This window comes from Neoarius graeffei, chromosome 26 (assembly GCF_027579695.1).
Source record: "Neoarius graeffei isolate fNeoGra1 chromosome 26, fNeoGra1.pri, whole genome shotgun sequence".
In the NCBI taxonomy this organism is placed as follows: Eukaryota; Metazoa; Chordata; class Actinopteri; order Siluriformes; family Ariidae; genus Neoarius; species Neoarius graeffei.
In genome coordinates this window covers 1,575,775-1,594,452 of record NC_083594.1, presented here as the reverse complement: position 1 = coordinate 1,594,452, position 18,678 = coordinate 1,575,775, and the positions used below count along the sequence as shown (strand labels likewise).

The 18,678-nt window shown below is 40.8% G+C and overlaps 1 protein-coding gene across 8 annotated transcripts in view; it reads right to left on the bottom strand.

Annotated features, from left to right (window-relative positions):
• The window catches only part of rbms2a (RNA binding motif, single stranded interacting protein 2a), a 47,944-nt gene that overhangs the window by 26,290 nt on the left and 2,976 nt on the right, over positions 1-18,678 (bottom strand). For 5 of the 8 annotated variants that reach the window (XM_060910143.1, XM_060910142.1, XM_060910144.1 and 2 more), the window contains one exon: positions 4,590-4,756. In XM_060910143.1, the coding sequence (XP_060766126.1) occupies positions 4,590-4,756 (167 nt within the window). Of the gene's footprint in view, positions 1-4,589; positions 4,775-12,305; positions 12,978-18,678 lie in introns of those variants that run through there. The other 3 variants (XM_060910149.1, XM_060910148.1, XM_060910145.1) reach the window with 3 other exon arrangements.

Genomic DNA, 18,678 nt, shown 5'->3' with positions numbered 1-18,678 from the left:
CACTAACACACTCTAATACACTCTAATTCACTCTAACACTCTAATTCACACTAACACACTCTAATACACACTAACACACTCTAATACACACTAACACACTCTAATACACACTAACACACTCTAATACACACTAACACACTCTAATGCACACTAACACACTAATACACACTAACACACTCTAATACACACTAACACACTCTAATACACACTAACACACTCTAATACACGCTAACACACTCTAATACACACTAACACACTCTAATACACACTAACACACTAATACACACTAACACACTCTAATACACTCTAATTCACACTAACACACTCTAATACACACTAACACACTCTAATACACACTAATACACACTAACACACTCTAATACACTCTAATACACAGTAACACACTCTAATACACTCTAATTTACACTAACATACTCTAATAAACTCTAATTCACTCTAACACACTCTAATTCACACTAACACACTCTAATACACACTAACACACTCTAATACACACTAACACACTCTAATACACACTAACACACTCTAATACACTCTAATACACACTAACACACTCTAATACACTCTAATTCACTCTAACACTCTAATTCACACTAACACACTCTAATACACTCTAACACACTCTAATACACTCTAATACACACTAACACACTCTAATACACTCTAATTCACTCTAACACTCTAATACACACTAACACACTCTAATACACACTAACACACTCTAATACACACTAACACACTCTAATACACTCTAATTCACTCTAACACTCTAATTCACACTAACACACTCTAATACACACTAACACACTCTAATACACACTAACACACTCTAATACACACTAACACACTCTAATACACACTAACACACTCTAATACACACTAATACACACTAACACACTCTAATACACACTAACACACTCTAATACACACTAACACACTCTAATACACACTAATGCACACTAACACACTCTAATACACACTAACACACTCTAATACACACTAATACACTCTAACACACTCTAATACACACTAATACACACTAATACACACTAACACACTCTAATACACTCTAATACACTCTAATACACACTAACACACTCTAATACACACTAACACACTCTAATACACTCTAATACACACTAACACACTCTAATACACACTAACACACTCTAATACACACTAACACACTAATACACACTAACACACTCTAATACACTCTAATACACTCTAATACACACTAACACACTCTAATACACACTAACACACTCTAACACACTCTAATACACTCTAATTCACACTAACACACTCTAATACACACTAACACACTCTAATACACACTAACACACTCTAATACACTCTAATTCACACTAACATACTCTAATAAACTCTAATTCACTCTAACACACTCTAATTCACACTAACACACTCTAATACACTCTAATACACACTAACACACTCTAATACACTCTAATTCACTCTAACACTCTAATTCACACTAACACACTCTAATACACACTAACACACTCTAATACACACTAACACACTCTAATACACACTAACACACTCTAATGCACACTAACACACTAATACACACTAACACACTCTAATACACACTAACACACTCTAATACACACTAACACACTCTAATACACACTAACACACTAATACACACTAACACACTCTAATACACTCTAATTCACACTAACACACTCTAATACACACTAACACACTCTAATACACACTAATACACACTAACACACTCTAATACACACTAATACACACTAACACACTCTAACACACTCTAATACACTCTAATTCACACTAACATACTCTAATAAACTCTAATTCACTCTAACACACTCTAATTCACACTAACACACTCTAATACACACTAACACACTCTAATACACACTAACACACTCTAATACACTCTAATACACACTAACACACTCTAATACACACTAACACACTCTAATACACTCTAATTCACTCTAACACTCTAATTCACACTAACACACTCTAATACACTCTAACACACTCTAATACACTCTAATACACACTAACACACTCTAATACACTCTAATTCACTCTAACACTCTAATACACACTAACACACTCTAATACACACTAACACACTCTAATACACACTAACACACTCTAATACACTCTAATTCACTCTAACACTCTAATTCACACTAACACACTCTAATACACACTAACACACTCTAATACACACTAACACACTCTAATACACACTAATACACACTAACACACTCTAATACACACTAACACACTCTAATACACACTAACACACTCTAATACACAGTAACACACTCTAATACACACTAACACACTCTAATACACACTAATACACACTAACACACTCTAATACACACTAACACACTCTAATACACACTAACACACTCTAATACACACTAATACACACTAACACACTCTAATACACACTAACACACTCTAATACACACTAACACACTAATACACACTAACACACTAATACACTCTAACACACTCTAATACACACTAACACACTCTAATGCAATGACGTATTGCAGGTTCACGTTACACAAACACAGGAATTTTTCTTCAGAGGTGTGTGTGTGTGTGTGTGTGTGTGTGTGTGTGTGTACGTTATATTGTTTGTGTAATTTGTTTCTATCAGCTGATGTGTCTGAAGATTTAAACACTGCAGCTGCTGCGGAGACGAAACCGTCTGAGTTTTTCCATATGTTAAAGTGTGTGTGTGTTTGTGGAAAAGCAGAATCACCGCCGTGAGAGTCGTTTAAGGGGGAAAAAAGTGCTGTCACAATTTCCACTGCAGATTAAAAGCAGCTCGAGTCGTTTGGCGCATTTCTGTTCCGCGCTTTAATTAAAGACGAAGGATCCTGTGTAGGACAAGTGCTCGCTCGGACCTGAACTGAGTTTTATTTTTATTATTTCACTTTTAAACAGCTTTGTGTGGAATGATTTATTTATAAAACACTGGATCTGAAGATCATACGTTTAACTTTAAACCAATTCAAAACTATAAAGGTCATTGTAATGTTTTTATTTCTCAGTAAACGACTAAAACAGTCTCAATTCACCTCTATACCTTCATCCTGACTACAAATACAAGAATATACATGTGAATATGCACTGTGATGCAAATTTGGACACGCCCCATGTCCTCCTGTGATCTCTAACAGCCTCATAGCATCTGTAGCTAACTGCGAACAAACGAGCTCACATTCAACCCGTATCGATTTTTCAACCTGCCAGAATATTTCTGCGTTATCATGTAACCGGTCCAAAGAGACAGAGTTTAATTTATTTTGAGACGAGACAACCTGAGCTCATCTACTAAATTCTGAGAGTCTCAGTTTTAATGTCAAAAACTCTAAAGTGGATCCAAACACAGACGATTATAAAATCACACCCAGTGTCTGAGCGGAGTTTAAACACCACAGTGCAGAGTTCAGCAGGAGTTTAGAGACACGTTTCTGCCTCGTTATCACTTTAATATTTGTATTTAACTCTCAGAGTTTTTGTGAATGTGTGTGTGAAGTGAAATCAGGATAAAGTTCTGCCTCTCGGCTCTCCGTCTTTTTGTCTGCTGATTTATCTGCATCATAAAAACAGATGTTTTCTTCCATATGTGGCTTTATGCAAATGTTTCAGAATCACACACACACACACACACACACACACACACACACACACACACACACACACAGTGAGAGCGGGATCCGTTTTCCTGCTCTCTTTTCTCTATTATCCGTTCATGCTGAATTAGCAAATCACTTCCTTCTGGGAGGTTTTTTTGGGTTTTTTATTGTTTTTATTTATTTTTTTCACAATTGAGCAGGGAAACAAGAAGCACGACTCTGACTCTCAAACTGTTTTATTTCCAGACAAAAATAATTTCAGCAAACCAAACTGAGGACTGAGCACAATCAATCAACTCGCAAATAAAAAATCTGGCTGCAGTTCAGCAACACGGTTTGTTTTTCCTGAAAATGAACCAGCGCGGCTTCTGTCGCAGATCCTCCGTCGCTTTTTATCCAATCACGCGCATTTATGCAAGTTACTTAGCTGCAGAGAGCTCATCGAACCAGAGCTACAGGGAGGGCGTGAAGCGAAACAGTCGTTAGAAATCTCCTGACTAAAGAGGAACCGTTCAGGAACCACGTGTTAATAATGAAGTTCTGATTAAATAAAGCCTCGTGTTGGAACTCGATATGAATTTCCACCCCATGTATGAAGAGTGTACCGTGATCTCATCGTATCACACAGCGCCAGCTGATTCGGTGTTAAGCACTGATTTAAATATCAACCTGGAACAGACCAATCAGATTTCAGTCTTATACAATACACATGGAACCAGCGCTGGAAAAACTCAAAGCTCAAAGACTCCAGAGGATTTTTATTTTAATCGCGACTCCGTTCACACGTCACTGCTGAGTAACCGTTCACTCACGTAACAACACACTCAACTCTCACAACTTTCAGATCTGACTGGAGTGTACTGAGCAGTGTGTGTGTGTGTGTGTGTGTGTGTGTGGACTCACGGCTGACAGAGTTTGACCAGGTCCTGGTCGGTGGTCCCGGGGTGAAGGCCGCGGATGTACAGATTGGTTTTGCTCAGTTGTTCCCCGCCTCCTGCACTGCTCGCGCTGCTGCTGTTTGTGTTTGGACTTGGCGGCGCCATCTGGGGACCGGAGGAGACATAGGACTGCTGCAGGAACACAAAAAACTAAAGGTGATGATGTAAATTTGAACCGCCACCTCCAACTACTGTCTATGTTCCTCCACAAACATGTCGGTGTTTAACACTGAGCTCCATTTAACAGTGTTTTAGAGTCACGTTGTGTGTAAATGTTCTCATGGTCAAACAATTTATAAATATTCACACAATGTTCACTGGTTTAATTTGTATCCCATTTTGTTGAGAAACACCAATTGCACTAAAAAAAAAAACCATTGGATTTACTTAACCGAGTAATGGCAACCGGTCCCACGAAACTGTGTTAATTTAGATGTACTGAATACAGTTATGTTGAGTTTTTCAACACATAACTGCATTCAGTACATCTAAATTAACACAGTTTCGTTGGACCGGTTGCCATAACTCGGTTAAGTAAATCCCATGTTTTATTTTTTTGAGTGTGACACATGACTGTATATTACAATTTGAAGTCGCGTTTCACACGCGTGAGTCTAAAATGTCAGAATCTGAACCAGTCTTTCTGAGGGAGGCATCTCACCGCCTCGATCCTGAACACATCATTCCACTCGCGCGCTCAGGCAAGTTTCAGTTTCATTTCCTCTCTTCCAGGCAGCAAGAAAGTTTAACCAGGATAAACACAATCCTTATTTCTGTACAATTTCCTCCGACTAAGCACATGACATCACGAATAATTTAATTCCTGCTTTTAATAAAGAATTAATTCTTTGTAAATCAGCTGAAACATGAACAACTTTATGTGCACAAATTTATCCTGCGCAATTCGTTAGCATTCATTATTTACAACACGAGCCTCACTTCAGGGTGGACTTAAACATCAGAAACATCTTTACCCCAAACTTTCACTGATTTAATGCAAAACCCAGCTGTGTTACTGTGAACACCAGCCTGAGACTTCAGCCTCGACTCCGCCCGCTTCCTCTCTGCAGTGCTTCAGTCCTTTGTCTTTACTTTCTAATAATAACGTTACACAACCTTCAGCCACAGAACACAGAGACGTCATCGTACAGGAAGGCCGTGATCACAGCGTGAGAGTAAATAAGGACTAATCCCAGCGGTGACGGGACGCTCTCTTACACTCGAATAACCCAAACACAAAAGAGCTTCGACTCTTCAGCACATTCTTTATTCCTTGCGTATCAAAACTTCTTTTCCTTAAACTGCAACAAAGTCTCTTAGCAACCCACTTCCTTTCTGTTGCTATGGCTACCAGTTCCTGTTTCCTCTTCCATGGATCCGGTGAAGAACAAAACCTCATCAGTGAGAGAAACCAGAACCCAGGAGTACAGGCAGGAGATCTGTTCAGGGGTCAAAGTTCATGGCACATCAGTTTAGGGACACTCCAGTGTGTTCCAAGTGCAACGTTCACAGGTGAACTGAGGAAGGAAATACGTTATACAACACAGCACTGCCCACACACACACACATACACACACACTCACACACACACACACAGAGCTGTTCCACATACTAACTATTCTTCACTTCTATAAATGGCTTTGTTACGCAGACATTCTGAGGAAAACCAAACTATCAGAGAAACTTAAAAAAACTCTTCCATGAAAACATCTTTCACGCGAATCACACTTTCATCACGGAACCAAACCAAGTCCTTTCAGTTCCGAGCGCCTCCTTCACTGCCTGGACCCCTAATCATCGCTGCTTACAGAGATACAGTGGGGTTTACTGTGAAACCGCTGAAGGTGGTCATGTGATGAAATGGCAGGAAACAATAATGACTGAAAATTCTCATTTTACAATTATCAATTCAAAACTACTGAAATAATTTAAAAGCAAGATGCAGGAGTGTTCAGGAGGGTCTCTCTCTCTCCCCCTCTCTGTCTGTCTCTCTCTCTCTCCCCCTCTCTGTCTGTCTCTCTCTCTCTCCCCCTCTCTGTCTGTCTCTCTCTCTCCCCCTCTCTGTCTGTCTCTCTCTCTCTCCCCCTCTCTGTCTGTCTCTCTCTCTCTCCCCCTCTCTGTCTGTCTCTCTCTCTCTCCCTTTCTGTCTGTCTCTCTCTCTCCCCCTTTCTGTCTGTCTCTCTCTCTCTCCCCCTCTCTGTCTGTCTCTCTCTCTCTCTCCCCCTCTCTGTCTGTCTCTCTCTCTCTCCCCCTCTCTGTCTGTCTCTCTCTCCCCCTCTCTGTCTGTCTCTCTCTCTCTCCCCCTCTCTGTCTGTCTCTCTCTCTCTCTCCCTCTCTGTCTGTCTCTCTCTCTCCCCCTCTCTGTCTGTCTCTCTCTCTCCCCCTCTCTGTCTGTCTCTCTCTCTCCCCCTCTCTGTCTGTCTCTCTCTCTCTCCCCCTCTCTGTCTGTCTCTCTCTCTCCCCCTCTCTGTCTGTCTCTCTCTCTCTCTCCCTCTCTCTCTCTCTCTCTCTCTCTCTCTCCCTGTCTGCCCCCCCGGTAGGATATCCCTTTCTGATCCCTGACCTCAGTTACATTCCTGAAATTTTCCAGAGCTTCTTAAAGGAAATCTCTCTCTAGCTTGTTTTTGTTTGAAGTGATTCCGAGCTCCCGGTGTTCCGGAGGATTTCATTTTCATTCAGACTCAATTTTTATTATTTTTTACCTTCAGAATCGAAATATTTACATTTATTTACTCACACAACAACAAAGGGAAAGAAAAAAAGCAGTGGAACTGTTTCCAGTGGATTTGTTTGGAGGAATCAGTCAGAACCTTCAGAGGTTCATCAGACTGTAAAAGTGCAGAGAGAGAGAGAGAGAGAGAGAGAGAGAGAGAGAGAGAGAGAGATGAAGGAATATGAGATTTAAATCCGTCGCCGCAGTGACACACTGCTCTTTTCACACTCACACAAACTCCGGCTCTGGAACTAAACCTCCACTTTAAGCTCCTCCTCCTTTCCAAACCGTTACATCATCACCGGCGGGAGTTTCCCAACGCATGATGTAACTTTAACAAAACCGTAACACATCACGTTCCTCATCAAACTGCTGCCTTTCAGAACTTTTTCCACCATCCAAGGTCCAATCTTCTGCATTTATTAATCTCATCCTTTACCAGGAGATTTTATCCAGAAAAGGCACAACAATCCAGAACAAGCCTGCAGCATGACTTTACACTCCACACTCTGTAGGAGCTCCTCAGGTTGGAGAACCCGACAGGAACCTGTTCAGAAACCTGGGACCATTTACACCATCAGAGGAACCATCCTGGAGAAGACGGTTTTCAAAGAAGTACAGAAAATAAATGCAGTTCTCAGAATGAATGAGCCATGAGAGAGAGAGAGAGAGAGAGAGAGAAGCAAGAAAAGTAGAGAAAGAAAGAACGAAAAAAGAAAAAAATGAAGAAAAATAAAAAAGAACTAGAGAAAGAAAGAAAGAATAAACACTGGTCACATGACTGTACAGTAAGTCAGTAATAGCAGTGTTTCTGTTCTTATTAAAGAACCCACATGACCTCAGCAGGGGCGGGCAGAACGTCGCTCTGTGATTGGACCGTAAACAACGACACAACATCCTGTCTGATACCACCACACCACATTCCTGATCTTTCCTCATCACCGTCTCCACGTCTCGGTCTGGTCTGACCTTTGACCCTGAAACTCTTAACCTGTCCCTGTGTTCCTAACCCGAGGTGTCTGCGGTACACCTGTCCGTTCAGACCTGTAAAACACTGTTAAACATGTTATTGTGTTGCTTCTCCCTGAACGCCACCAAAACCGGACAAACTCCGAACGGATCCGAAACACTTCCTCAGCTCCGAGTTTAACCGCCTCGCGTGCGACAGTGTTCCGACTGAATTGTGTCAACATCCTAAAAATATAAATATTTGATCTCTTCACTACAACAAGCACAACGTTGATATGTTCGATAAGATAAAACCTGTTTGACCAGCGACGTGTTTCCGGAAGTCAATCTGCAAACCGACTCAGAATCATATTCACAAAAAAGGATTCATTAATCTGGGGTGAGTTTCAAAGAATTAAACGCAGAAAGTAAGTCGTAATGTCTGTCATGAGGCACGTTTATAATGACGTGTGAACAGGAGACACAGCTGGATTTAGGTTTTGTGTTCAGTTCGTCACGCAGATAAACACTGAATCCGACTCAGTGTTGAATAAATAAACGATTCCTCAGTGAGTTAAGAGTCACAGCTGCTGGATTCGTGTTGGAGGAAATAAACTGCTCTCGGCCGTGGAGTCGGAGTGTTGGACCAGACTGTGGATGTGATCTCACTTCTCTCTCTCTCACACACACACACACACACACACACACACACACACACACACACACACACACACAGCGCTATGTGTTTGTACTGATTTGACCTTACAACATTCTCCCAAAGGGCTGCAGTTATGGTGAGTGTTCTCCTGTGAGAAAGGCCTTCAGAGAACACACACACACACACACACACACACACACACAGTTTTTGAGCCCTTGCTACTAATTTCAATTGTATTATTCCAAGAAAGCAAACACACTCGTGTGTACAGAATCTGAAACAATGACATGAAGAGCGTGGAGCGCGAGAACCATTTTATTATTATTAATGATCTCTTCATCATCATGACATCATCGGTTCTTATTTACATCAATAAGCTGTCTATTTATTTATTTACTTACTAACTATACTCTCACCGGCCACTTTAATAGGAACGTGTTATTGGTTCTAAGATCCCTGTTCTTGGCTGCAGGAGTGGAACCCAACGTGTTCTTCTGTCTGCTGTTGCATGCTGAGATGCTTTTCTGCTCACCACGGTTGTACAGAGTGATTATATGAGTTACTATATCCTTCCAATCTGTCCATTTCCCTCTGACCCTCTCTTATCAACACGGCGTTTGTTTCCACCCACAGAACTGTCGTTCACTCACTCAGTGTTTTTTGTTTTCTGCACCATTCTGTGTAAACTCTAGAGACTGTTGTGTGTGAAAACCCCAGGAGATCAGCAGCTTCTGAAATACTCAAACCAGTCCATCTGGATCAAACCAACACCCAGACCACAGTGAGAGAAAGTCACACTGTGAGATCACAGTGTTTCCCGTTCTGATGTTTGAACATTGTGAACATTAACTGAAGCTCCTGATCTGTATCTGCGTGATTTGATGCATCGTGCTGCTGTCAAGGAATCAGCTGATTACAGAACCAGAGACTCAGATTGTTTTGCAGGTCAAGGGGCCCACAGGGCCCCTCCTGGGAAAAAACAGGGGCCCATTTCTACAGTGGGGGGCCCAGTGATTATCCTTCAGTTGAAGCGAACCTAGTGAGCGAAGCGAGCCCAATGAACAGCTGGGGCAGCCCAGGGGCTGTTTTTTTCTTCTCAATTCTGTTTTTTTTTGGTATTAGAAGCCATATGAAGCAATGTAGATGACAAAAATCAATGCTTCAACCAAATATATTGAGATATTGTTTAATCAGTGGCAATATTTTGGAATTCAACCACAGGCCACTATATATCACATCTATATTATCTCCTCCTTGTAAATTATAGCACAAGAATGGATTTGTTTTTTGCATGCTGTGACGGTCTAATTCTGCTTGTCTCTAATCATCTCTACTTCTCATTTCATTAATTTATTTTATTAATTTGTTTTCAGTTTGGTGTAGGTCTATAGTAGTAGTAGTCACTAGTGGTAGTGGTTGCTGTTGTAGTAGTTGATGTTGCAGTAGTAGTAGTTGTTGTAAATCTAGTATGACTAATTACCTTGGGTATCAGGGGTATCAGTTTTTTCAGGTGAATGTACTCTCTTTCTGCCGAAGAATGACAAAATGGATGTATTTTTTCTTTTTTTTCTTATCCATGTTTTCTTGTCTCTTTCGAATATTCGTACATAGACCGTAAGACGCCACCTAGCAAAAGACTTGGATCAGGTTTTACTCGCTTGGGACGCTACAAACGGGGCGGCGTAAATACACGAATGGGTCCGACGTATATTCAATATGGCGGCGGTCAAAACAAATTCATCCGATGCTGAAATCTGTTGAATATCCAGATAATTATGTTGGAAGTTGCATATTTGTGCAAGATTTTCGATATTGAGACCATGAAGTCAAGTAATACCAGTCCCCCCAGGATTCCGCGGGCCGTTTTTGAGATTGTTGCGGGCTAAAATGTCTGATATTGCGGGGGGGTTTCCAAAAAATTGCGATGAAAGTTGCGGTGTTTTTTAGGTTTTTGTTGCGATTACATTGCGGGAGGAAGTGAAAGTTGCGAGAAACTGCTGCGATTTTCTCTTTTTGTGATTAAAATTGAGTGATATGTTAAATATTAAGTTATTACTGAAAAACTATTGATTAAAAAAAACAGACACTGAGAAATGGTCCTATAAACAACTTTACCAATATAAAAGATTACCAGGACTACAAAAATGCAGAAAAATAGGCTTTACTTATCCAAATGCACCTGTTGGTTCTAAAGTTAAAGTGCAGAGAACCTCACAGCACAACATGAAGTTACCTTCAAATATAATATAAATGCCTCAGCTTTCATGTAAGAAAAAAAAACTATTAATACTAGTACTGTGTGCAGGCAGTCTCTCCTGAAGACTAAATTAAACAATAATTATAAACTAATAAAATAAATGACTCAGGCTTCATAGAAGAAAAAAACAATTTGAACAGAATCTCACAGTATGATGCTGAAGCTGCCTAAACAATGGAAAATAAAATACCATTTTGGCAAAAATGTTGGCATCCATTAATTTCTTGTATTAAGTAAAAAAAATAAAGTGCGCAGTCCTTCACTGTAAGCATAACACACTTTCAGTAACAGAATTTAAGCCTATATAAACACTGACTCGCACATGCAGTGTTGCCAGATACTGCTGACGTTTTCCAGCCCAAAATATGTTCAAAACCCGCCAAAATGCACTTGAAACCCCCCAACTGGGCGGGAAACCGCCCAATCTGGCAACACTGGAAGTAAGGCGGAAGGTAGTTTGTCGACGTCACCTCAAGACGACGCCAACGATTGGTCAAATTTGCGGGAAAGTTGCAGTGATTGGATATAATTGCAAAACCGCCCTGAATTCGCGGGGATTGGTTGAATTTGCGTTGAAGTTGCAAATCGCAACATCGCGAAATCCTGGAGGGTCTGTAATACGCCACGAAACGTTCCAAACAGGGTATAAAATGCTCGTGTCCATATTGGCCCCTGCCCCTCTCGACAATGCGTTCATTATTTGAAATTGTGCGTCTTAGACGCGGGCGCGCCAACAATCTGAGTCTCTGCAGAACTGCAGAAAACAAAACAGCAGGTTCAACTAAAAAAGGGGAATAAACTGATGTGAATAATAAGACACTCATTGTTGTGTCATGACCAAGATTCACTCATCTTCTGTTCAGTGAATCAATTTTTTTGAATCAGTGAATTATTGTGTCATGACCAAGATTCACTTGTCTTATTCACTTCTCAGTACTGTGCATATAGACATCTGTAGCAAAGAAAGAAAGAAAGCTGATGGATAAAAGAAAGAAAAGATAAATCAAAAAGTGAAATAAAGAATTTTCTAATGTTAAAATGTGAATAAATGTAAAAACACTAATAAATAAGACAATTTAAAATAAAACAGCACATTGTTTCTCACAGATCGTTGTCTTTATCAGATTCCTTTTCCAAAACTGCGAGTTTGTTCGAAGCTCCGAAGCGGTGACCTGCTGCCAGATTCCTCCGAGCTGAGCTACGCTCATGTCATCGTTCCTCCGAGTGTAAATAAAGTCCGATCTCAACGTAGCCAGATGTTTAGGAGTTGATCAGAAACGCTGCAGAGAAGGCGCTTTCTCTTTCTCTACAGCACTTTAAATAATCTGCAGAAGATTTCACACCTGAGGGAACAGACTTTAATACTTTTCAGTGGCTGTACCGCGACAACATAACCATTACGGTGTCTGACTCCTTATCACGTTTTAAAACACTTTTTTTCCACTCCTTCTTCAAGCCAACAGCTCGGAGAGATTTATAGCCAGGATTTCTGGGAGATGGAGTCATTTTTGAAGTATGATGTCGATCTGGTAACTCAAAACCGCATGCCATCTGGTTCTATAATTGCCGCCTGCTCACAAAAGGCCCTTTTTTCATCCTTCAGCCCTCATTTACTTTGTGTTCTCTGCTTTGTTTACCCTCATGGCCCAGGTACAGGAGCGAGCAGAATGCTGTGAAACGCCGACAGAGAAGAGAGATGGAGAGAGAGATACGTGTGCAGTTCAGCACATGGGAATCTGACCTCCACGTGAACTCCAAAAACTTTTTTTTTCTTTATCTGAGTCCATTTTTAGGTGACTTTTATGTAAAAACACTCACCTTTAGACTAGGTTTACCGTAAATGTTTGTTTACAACAGATATTTGATTACATTTCAGGAGAATAAAAGTACAACTCGGAATATCACGCAGGACGGTTTCCTTTGTTCAAAACCACTTTATCAGGAGCACGGATTTAGGAAGATCTCAAATAAAGAGGCCGTTTTGCCTGTAGTCTGATGCTGGGTGTGTTGTGGCTGATTTAAGACAAGAAAATCAACATACATGACATTATGTGCAAATCTGTCAGAAGAAACAATCTGACACGGACAAACACACCGCCACCGCCACGAACCGACATTCCGTCGTTATTTACACCACAAAGGAAAAACTCCACATCCGCACGGGAAATCCAGTTCACGTTTTTACTCAGATACCATGCAAGTCAAGCCATGACGTGTGGGCGGAGCTAAATACAGTGCAGATCATTGATTCGCCAAACATAGTTGCCAGAGAATCGTTCTGACTTGTCGATGTTTTGTTCAGTCTTTATGAACATGTCACTAAAGTGAACAAATGAGAATCCATCGCTGCCCTGCAAGGAGTCAATCATTTTGTTCAGTAGTTGTGAAGTGAATCAGTGAATCTTTTTGTCTTGGCTGAGATTCACTCCTCTGACATTCAGCAAGTCAGTTTTTGAATCAGTGAATCACTGTGTCATGACTGAGATTCGCTCATCTTCTGGTCAGTGAGTCAGTTTCTGAATCAGTGAATCATTCTGTCATGACCAAGATTCATTTTTATTCTGTTCAGCGAGTCAGTTTTTGAATCAGTGAATCACTGTGTCATGACCGAGATTCGCTCATCTTCTGGTCAGTGAGTCAGTTTCTGAATCAGTGAATCATTCTGTCATGACCAAGATTCATTTTTATTCTGTTCAGCGAGTCAGTTTCTGAATCAGTGAATCACTGTGTCATGACCGAGATTTGCTCCTCTCCTGTTCGGTGAATCAGTGACTTCAGTCTTTTCTGTTCCAGCTCACTGAGTTCCAGAATTTTTGATGTGAAAAATAATTTCATTTTGAAACAGAGACGCAGAAGAATATTATAAAAAATATCATAAAACAGCAGTGATCCTAAACTGCTCTTTCACCCTGAAGCTGTGTTTGACGGTGTCAGGATCCTGCTGCACATTTCATCAAACCATGAAACTGAGTCTGAAAGAATCAATTATCCACTGATTCAATTCGCCGGCGTAGTGACGATGATAAACTTTATCTCTTTATTCTGATCTCTGTTTTAATTGGCTGAAGATGAAACGTCACAATCTGATCGTCTAATTTACTGCTTCAGGTTGGTTGTATTTATTTAGCCACGGTAATATTTTCTCAGTGATATTTAACTTCCTGTTCATGTTGACACAGGATGTGACATAATGATGATGTAATCCCAACTGAGTTTAAGAGTCAGCCCTGGATTTGTGTCCATTTGTTTTTGTTATAATTGAACATCGTCTCATGGAGTTCGTCCTCACGAAAGATTCAGATATTTCCAGGGTTCTGGACGTGTCTCTGTTCCTCACACCCCGAGAACCGAGCGGTCAGTCGAGCGAGGAGCTCTGGTTACCTGGTTCAGGTGAGTTCAACATGATCTTGTGCTGTTTATATACCAGTGTGTGTGTGTGTGTGTGTGTGTGTGTGTGCAGTATATTTAGCCCTGGTATGTGGTTTTCCTGTTCCTTGGTTCCCTGTTTCTTGTTTTCTGAGTTTGTTTGGTTTGTTTTGAATCCTGTCGTGAACTCCCATCCTGTAATTTCATTTATAGCTGCATCTATCGGTTTAGTTTGTGATGTTCATTTTTCATAATTATAAACTCGAGCTATTTTAATTTGCTTATGTTCAGTATTCAGAAATGCAGCGCTGAGCTGAATAAAGGCCTCAGAGCTGGCACTAAAAGACTCCTTTATATTTTCAGCTTTAGTAAACACTGAACCTTTGACTCATGATGAGATTTCTTGTTTTTATTCCACCACTGAGGCACTAAATAAAAGTACAGATTATAAACTCGTCATACACAAAATAGCCTGACACGTTACAAAGCAATGCTTTCATAGTGCGTGTACTGTATTCATATATATAATATATATATATATACACGCATATGTGTGTGTGCAAAATATGTTTTTAAGAGAATACGCATATAAATGAAACCTAACATTAAACGCACTAGACGTTTGATTCACTTTCTGCAGTCGAGTCGATTCAGAGTCGAATCACGTTCTCGGTGGTGGACCACCAGCTGCTCGCTCAGGTGTTCTCAGACCTGAGCAGAACTGCAGTGTGTTTTCTCCCCGAGCTACAGCGAGGGAACACACCACGGGTGCATCTGTACCGACTCTCCTGAATAACATTCTGCTTTAAAGCGAATAACTGAATAATTCCACATTTTAAAGGTTCATCACTCACCTGGAAAAACACCGAACCCTCAGTAACATTTCCACCACAAGCCTGTGTTTAGTTTGCGTTATCTAAAGTTAACTCCGCCTTTCTACACGTTAAAGAGGTCACTGTTCAACTTCAGTTAAACATTTTGCTTTCGTCCTGATGGCACCATCTGTTCCACGTCACGGATAAACACCTTGATTTATCGTATTCCGTCTGTTTAATTTCATTTAACACTTGACGTTATTTGTGTTAATAATAAATGTGAGTTAACTGGACATGTGAGGGAACAAATGACTCGAGCTGTTTATATCAGGCTGTGTAAATCAGATAACAGTTCGATTTCTGGGTGAATACATTATAAATTCTTTACAAAAAAAAAAAAGTCCAGTAAAAGCTTCAGTGTGTCACCCAGACCGGTGTTTCTCCCCTGAAACAGGACTGACTCGGCTAAACGTGTGAGCTAACGTCAGACAGTAACACACAGCGAGACGGTTGGTGAGTTAAGGGCATTGACACAGCCGAAAAGGAACGAAGGAGTTCGCGATTATCGTCCTGTTCTAATAAAGCTTCTCATGTCACACATCGTGTTTTTAACCTCGACAAAAAGTCCGTGAGTTCTTAACCAGCGTTTCAAGCTCTGCTGTTTTGTCCTCGTAACCTGACCAGCGTCTCTGTTTTCTCTTGATGTTGAACTACGAGGTGACTGTGTGCAGCACACAGGGGGGAAACGACGGCGTTACGTTCTCACGCATCAGCGTGATGTTTTCTGATTCTGGAGAGATTGTCCATCGTCCGCGTGAAAATCATTGTAGGGTCACTCAGATCGCGCGTTAGCCTGCGTGTGGATTCGGAACCAGCAGCTCACACTACGCTTCGCTGTCGGAGTTTAAACCGACACACCGGATGAAAACGTTTGTTGTGTGAAAGTTAACAGGACGTAGGCTTTATTTACTGTTCCTGGTTGTTGAAGCGACTCGTCCAACGGGCAGCTACAGGGATAAAAAACTAACGGCCCGGCTCTGCCTGGCTAGCCGTATGAAAACGTTCAAAATATCAGCACGATAGACGCTCATTACATTCCACTGTATGAAACTGTGAACTAATAAAAGTTTGCTTTTCAATGCGTACATGAAGCGAGAACACACACTCAACACCACCGCTTGAACAAATAATCACATCAGTAACCTGTAAAAATCTGTTCGCGCGGTGTTGGGAAACGTTATCGTAATGTTACACGACACAAAACCGACGAAGCGCAACGGACCATTAAAGCCCATTTATACAGTCAACTGATTACAAGCTGCTGATGTTATTAATCACAAAAACTGTCATTATTTACCTGCATTAAATAACAAAATTCCTGCAAATCAAACTCTGGAGCGGTTTCGTATTTCTGAATCCTGAAATCCGCAACTCTGTTCCTTGGAGTCTGTTCCACTTCAACCCTATAAATAGTGTTGGCATGTTTACGGCAGTAAGGCAGGAGCGCGAGAGAATAACAACCTGAGCTAATTAGCATAGCATTAGTCTACATCTGTTTCTCGGCAGCATTCACAAATCCATCCATGTTGAGAAGAAATAAAGGCTGTAAGACTGTAGCTAATGAAGCTAATTTACAAGAATCTGTTTTTTTATTAATTTTCAATCAACGCTATTCCTGTTTTTAACATGCTGTAATCAAGTCACCAGATCTAAAGATGCCGACTTTTTCAACTCGTTGCTAGCGGTAATTGCTAATTAGCTGATGAGTTGAATCAGATGGTTTATTTTATTTTGAGCTGAAATGCTAAACATCGCAGAATTCACTTTGTTTATTATCAGGTGTCTTTGTTAAAGCAGGATGGACGGATTATGATACCGAGTATGACGTCGAGTGCTATAGACTCGGATTTTATATATTTTTATCCGAGCGTGAGACATACAGGATGGTGACTGACTTTTTTTTTCATTTTAAGCACAAATTAAGAAGCTTTTGAAACGATTAAAGTGAAAGGATTTGTGTTTATCGAGTGTGAGAGGAGCGATGTGAGGAACACTGAAGTCATTGTGAAGAATTTCTCTGAATTTACAGTTTATAAAACTTTCCACCTGAACAATGACAAAATCTTCCAGAATACAATAAGGACGATAAAATAAAGTGCGTAGAGAGTGTGAGATGAGATATTTCTTAAAGACGTATCACTAACAGGCTGGAAATATTCAATCAGCTTGTATTTGTTTGATCGTGATAGCTGTTATAATTCGTATAAAAAGAAACAGTTGCTTCGGAGACAGTCGAGGAACGAGTCAGTAAAGACGGTGAACATGTTCAGGAGACTAACACGCAGAACTCATGGCCTTTTCACGGGATTTTAAATGCAATCGTTGTTACAAACCGATAAATTTCACAGATGTATAAACTGAGGATGAAGTGGTTCTGGGTTTGACGGTAATCCACAGCAAAATTCCTGAAGGTTATTTTTCACATTTCAAATTTTAATCATCATTAAACTGCAGTTTGAAAAGCCGACGCTAAATTCCGTCCAGCATCAACTAAACTTTTCGACAGTCTCCCAATATCACCGCGTAAACGCTGCGTGTGAGACGTCAGTCGGTCTCGTTTGGTGTTTAGAACCCGCGCGTGCTCCTCGTGATCCGCGAGTGGAAAACCGTCCTCACGCCTGTCCCGTTCTGTGCGCTCGTATCACGTACACGCGCGTGCACACGTTTCTAACTCCGTATTTTTATCTCTGGTCTTCGGTCGGCTCCAGTCAACACGACAGTCGACTCGGTCGCGAAAGAGGTTCAGTGTAAAAGTTTCCAAAGATCCACAGCTTGGAAAGTTTGGGAGAACTTCAACTTCTCTCAGCGCGAGCGTTCTGCACGAGTCTGACAGAAAAGGCAAAACCGCCGTCAGTGTCGTCTGTTCATGGCCCTTAAATTCCCGTTCGTACGCAGAGTTTAAATCGCTTTAGTCCTTGGAGCTGCTGATAAAGTCGTTATTAAAGCGATGAAGTCATCTGCCTGCTCCATCACAACTTCCTCTCAGTGAGTGTGGGAGGAAACGCTGAGGCTGGAATCTGGGTTTATTCTCCGTTAACTGACGGAGCCGGGGTGTGTGTGTGTGTGTGTGTGTGTGTGTGTGTGTGTGTGTGTGCTGAGTTTGTTGGGATGTGAACCCTGTCTAATGATTTGATTTCTCTGTGTTGGAATTCCATAAATATAATCGATAACATCTGAATAATCGCGATCAATAGAATTAAAAGTGTAAGTTAAAGGAACAGGGAAATGTCTTCACTC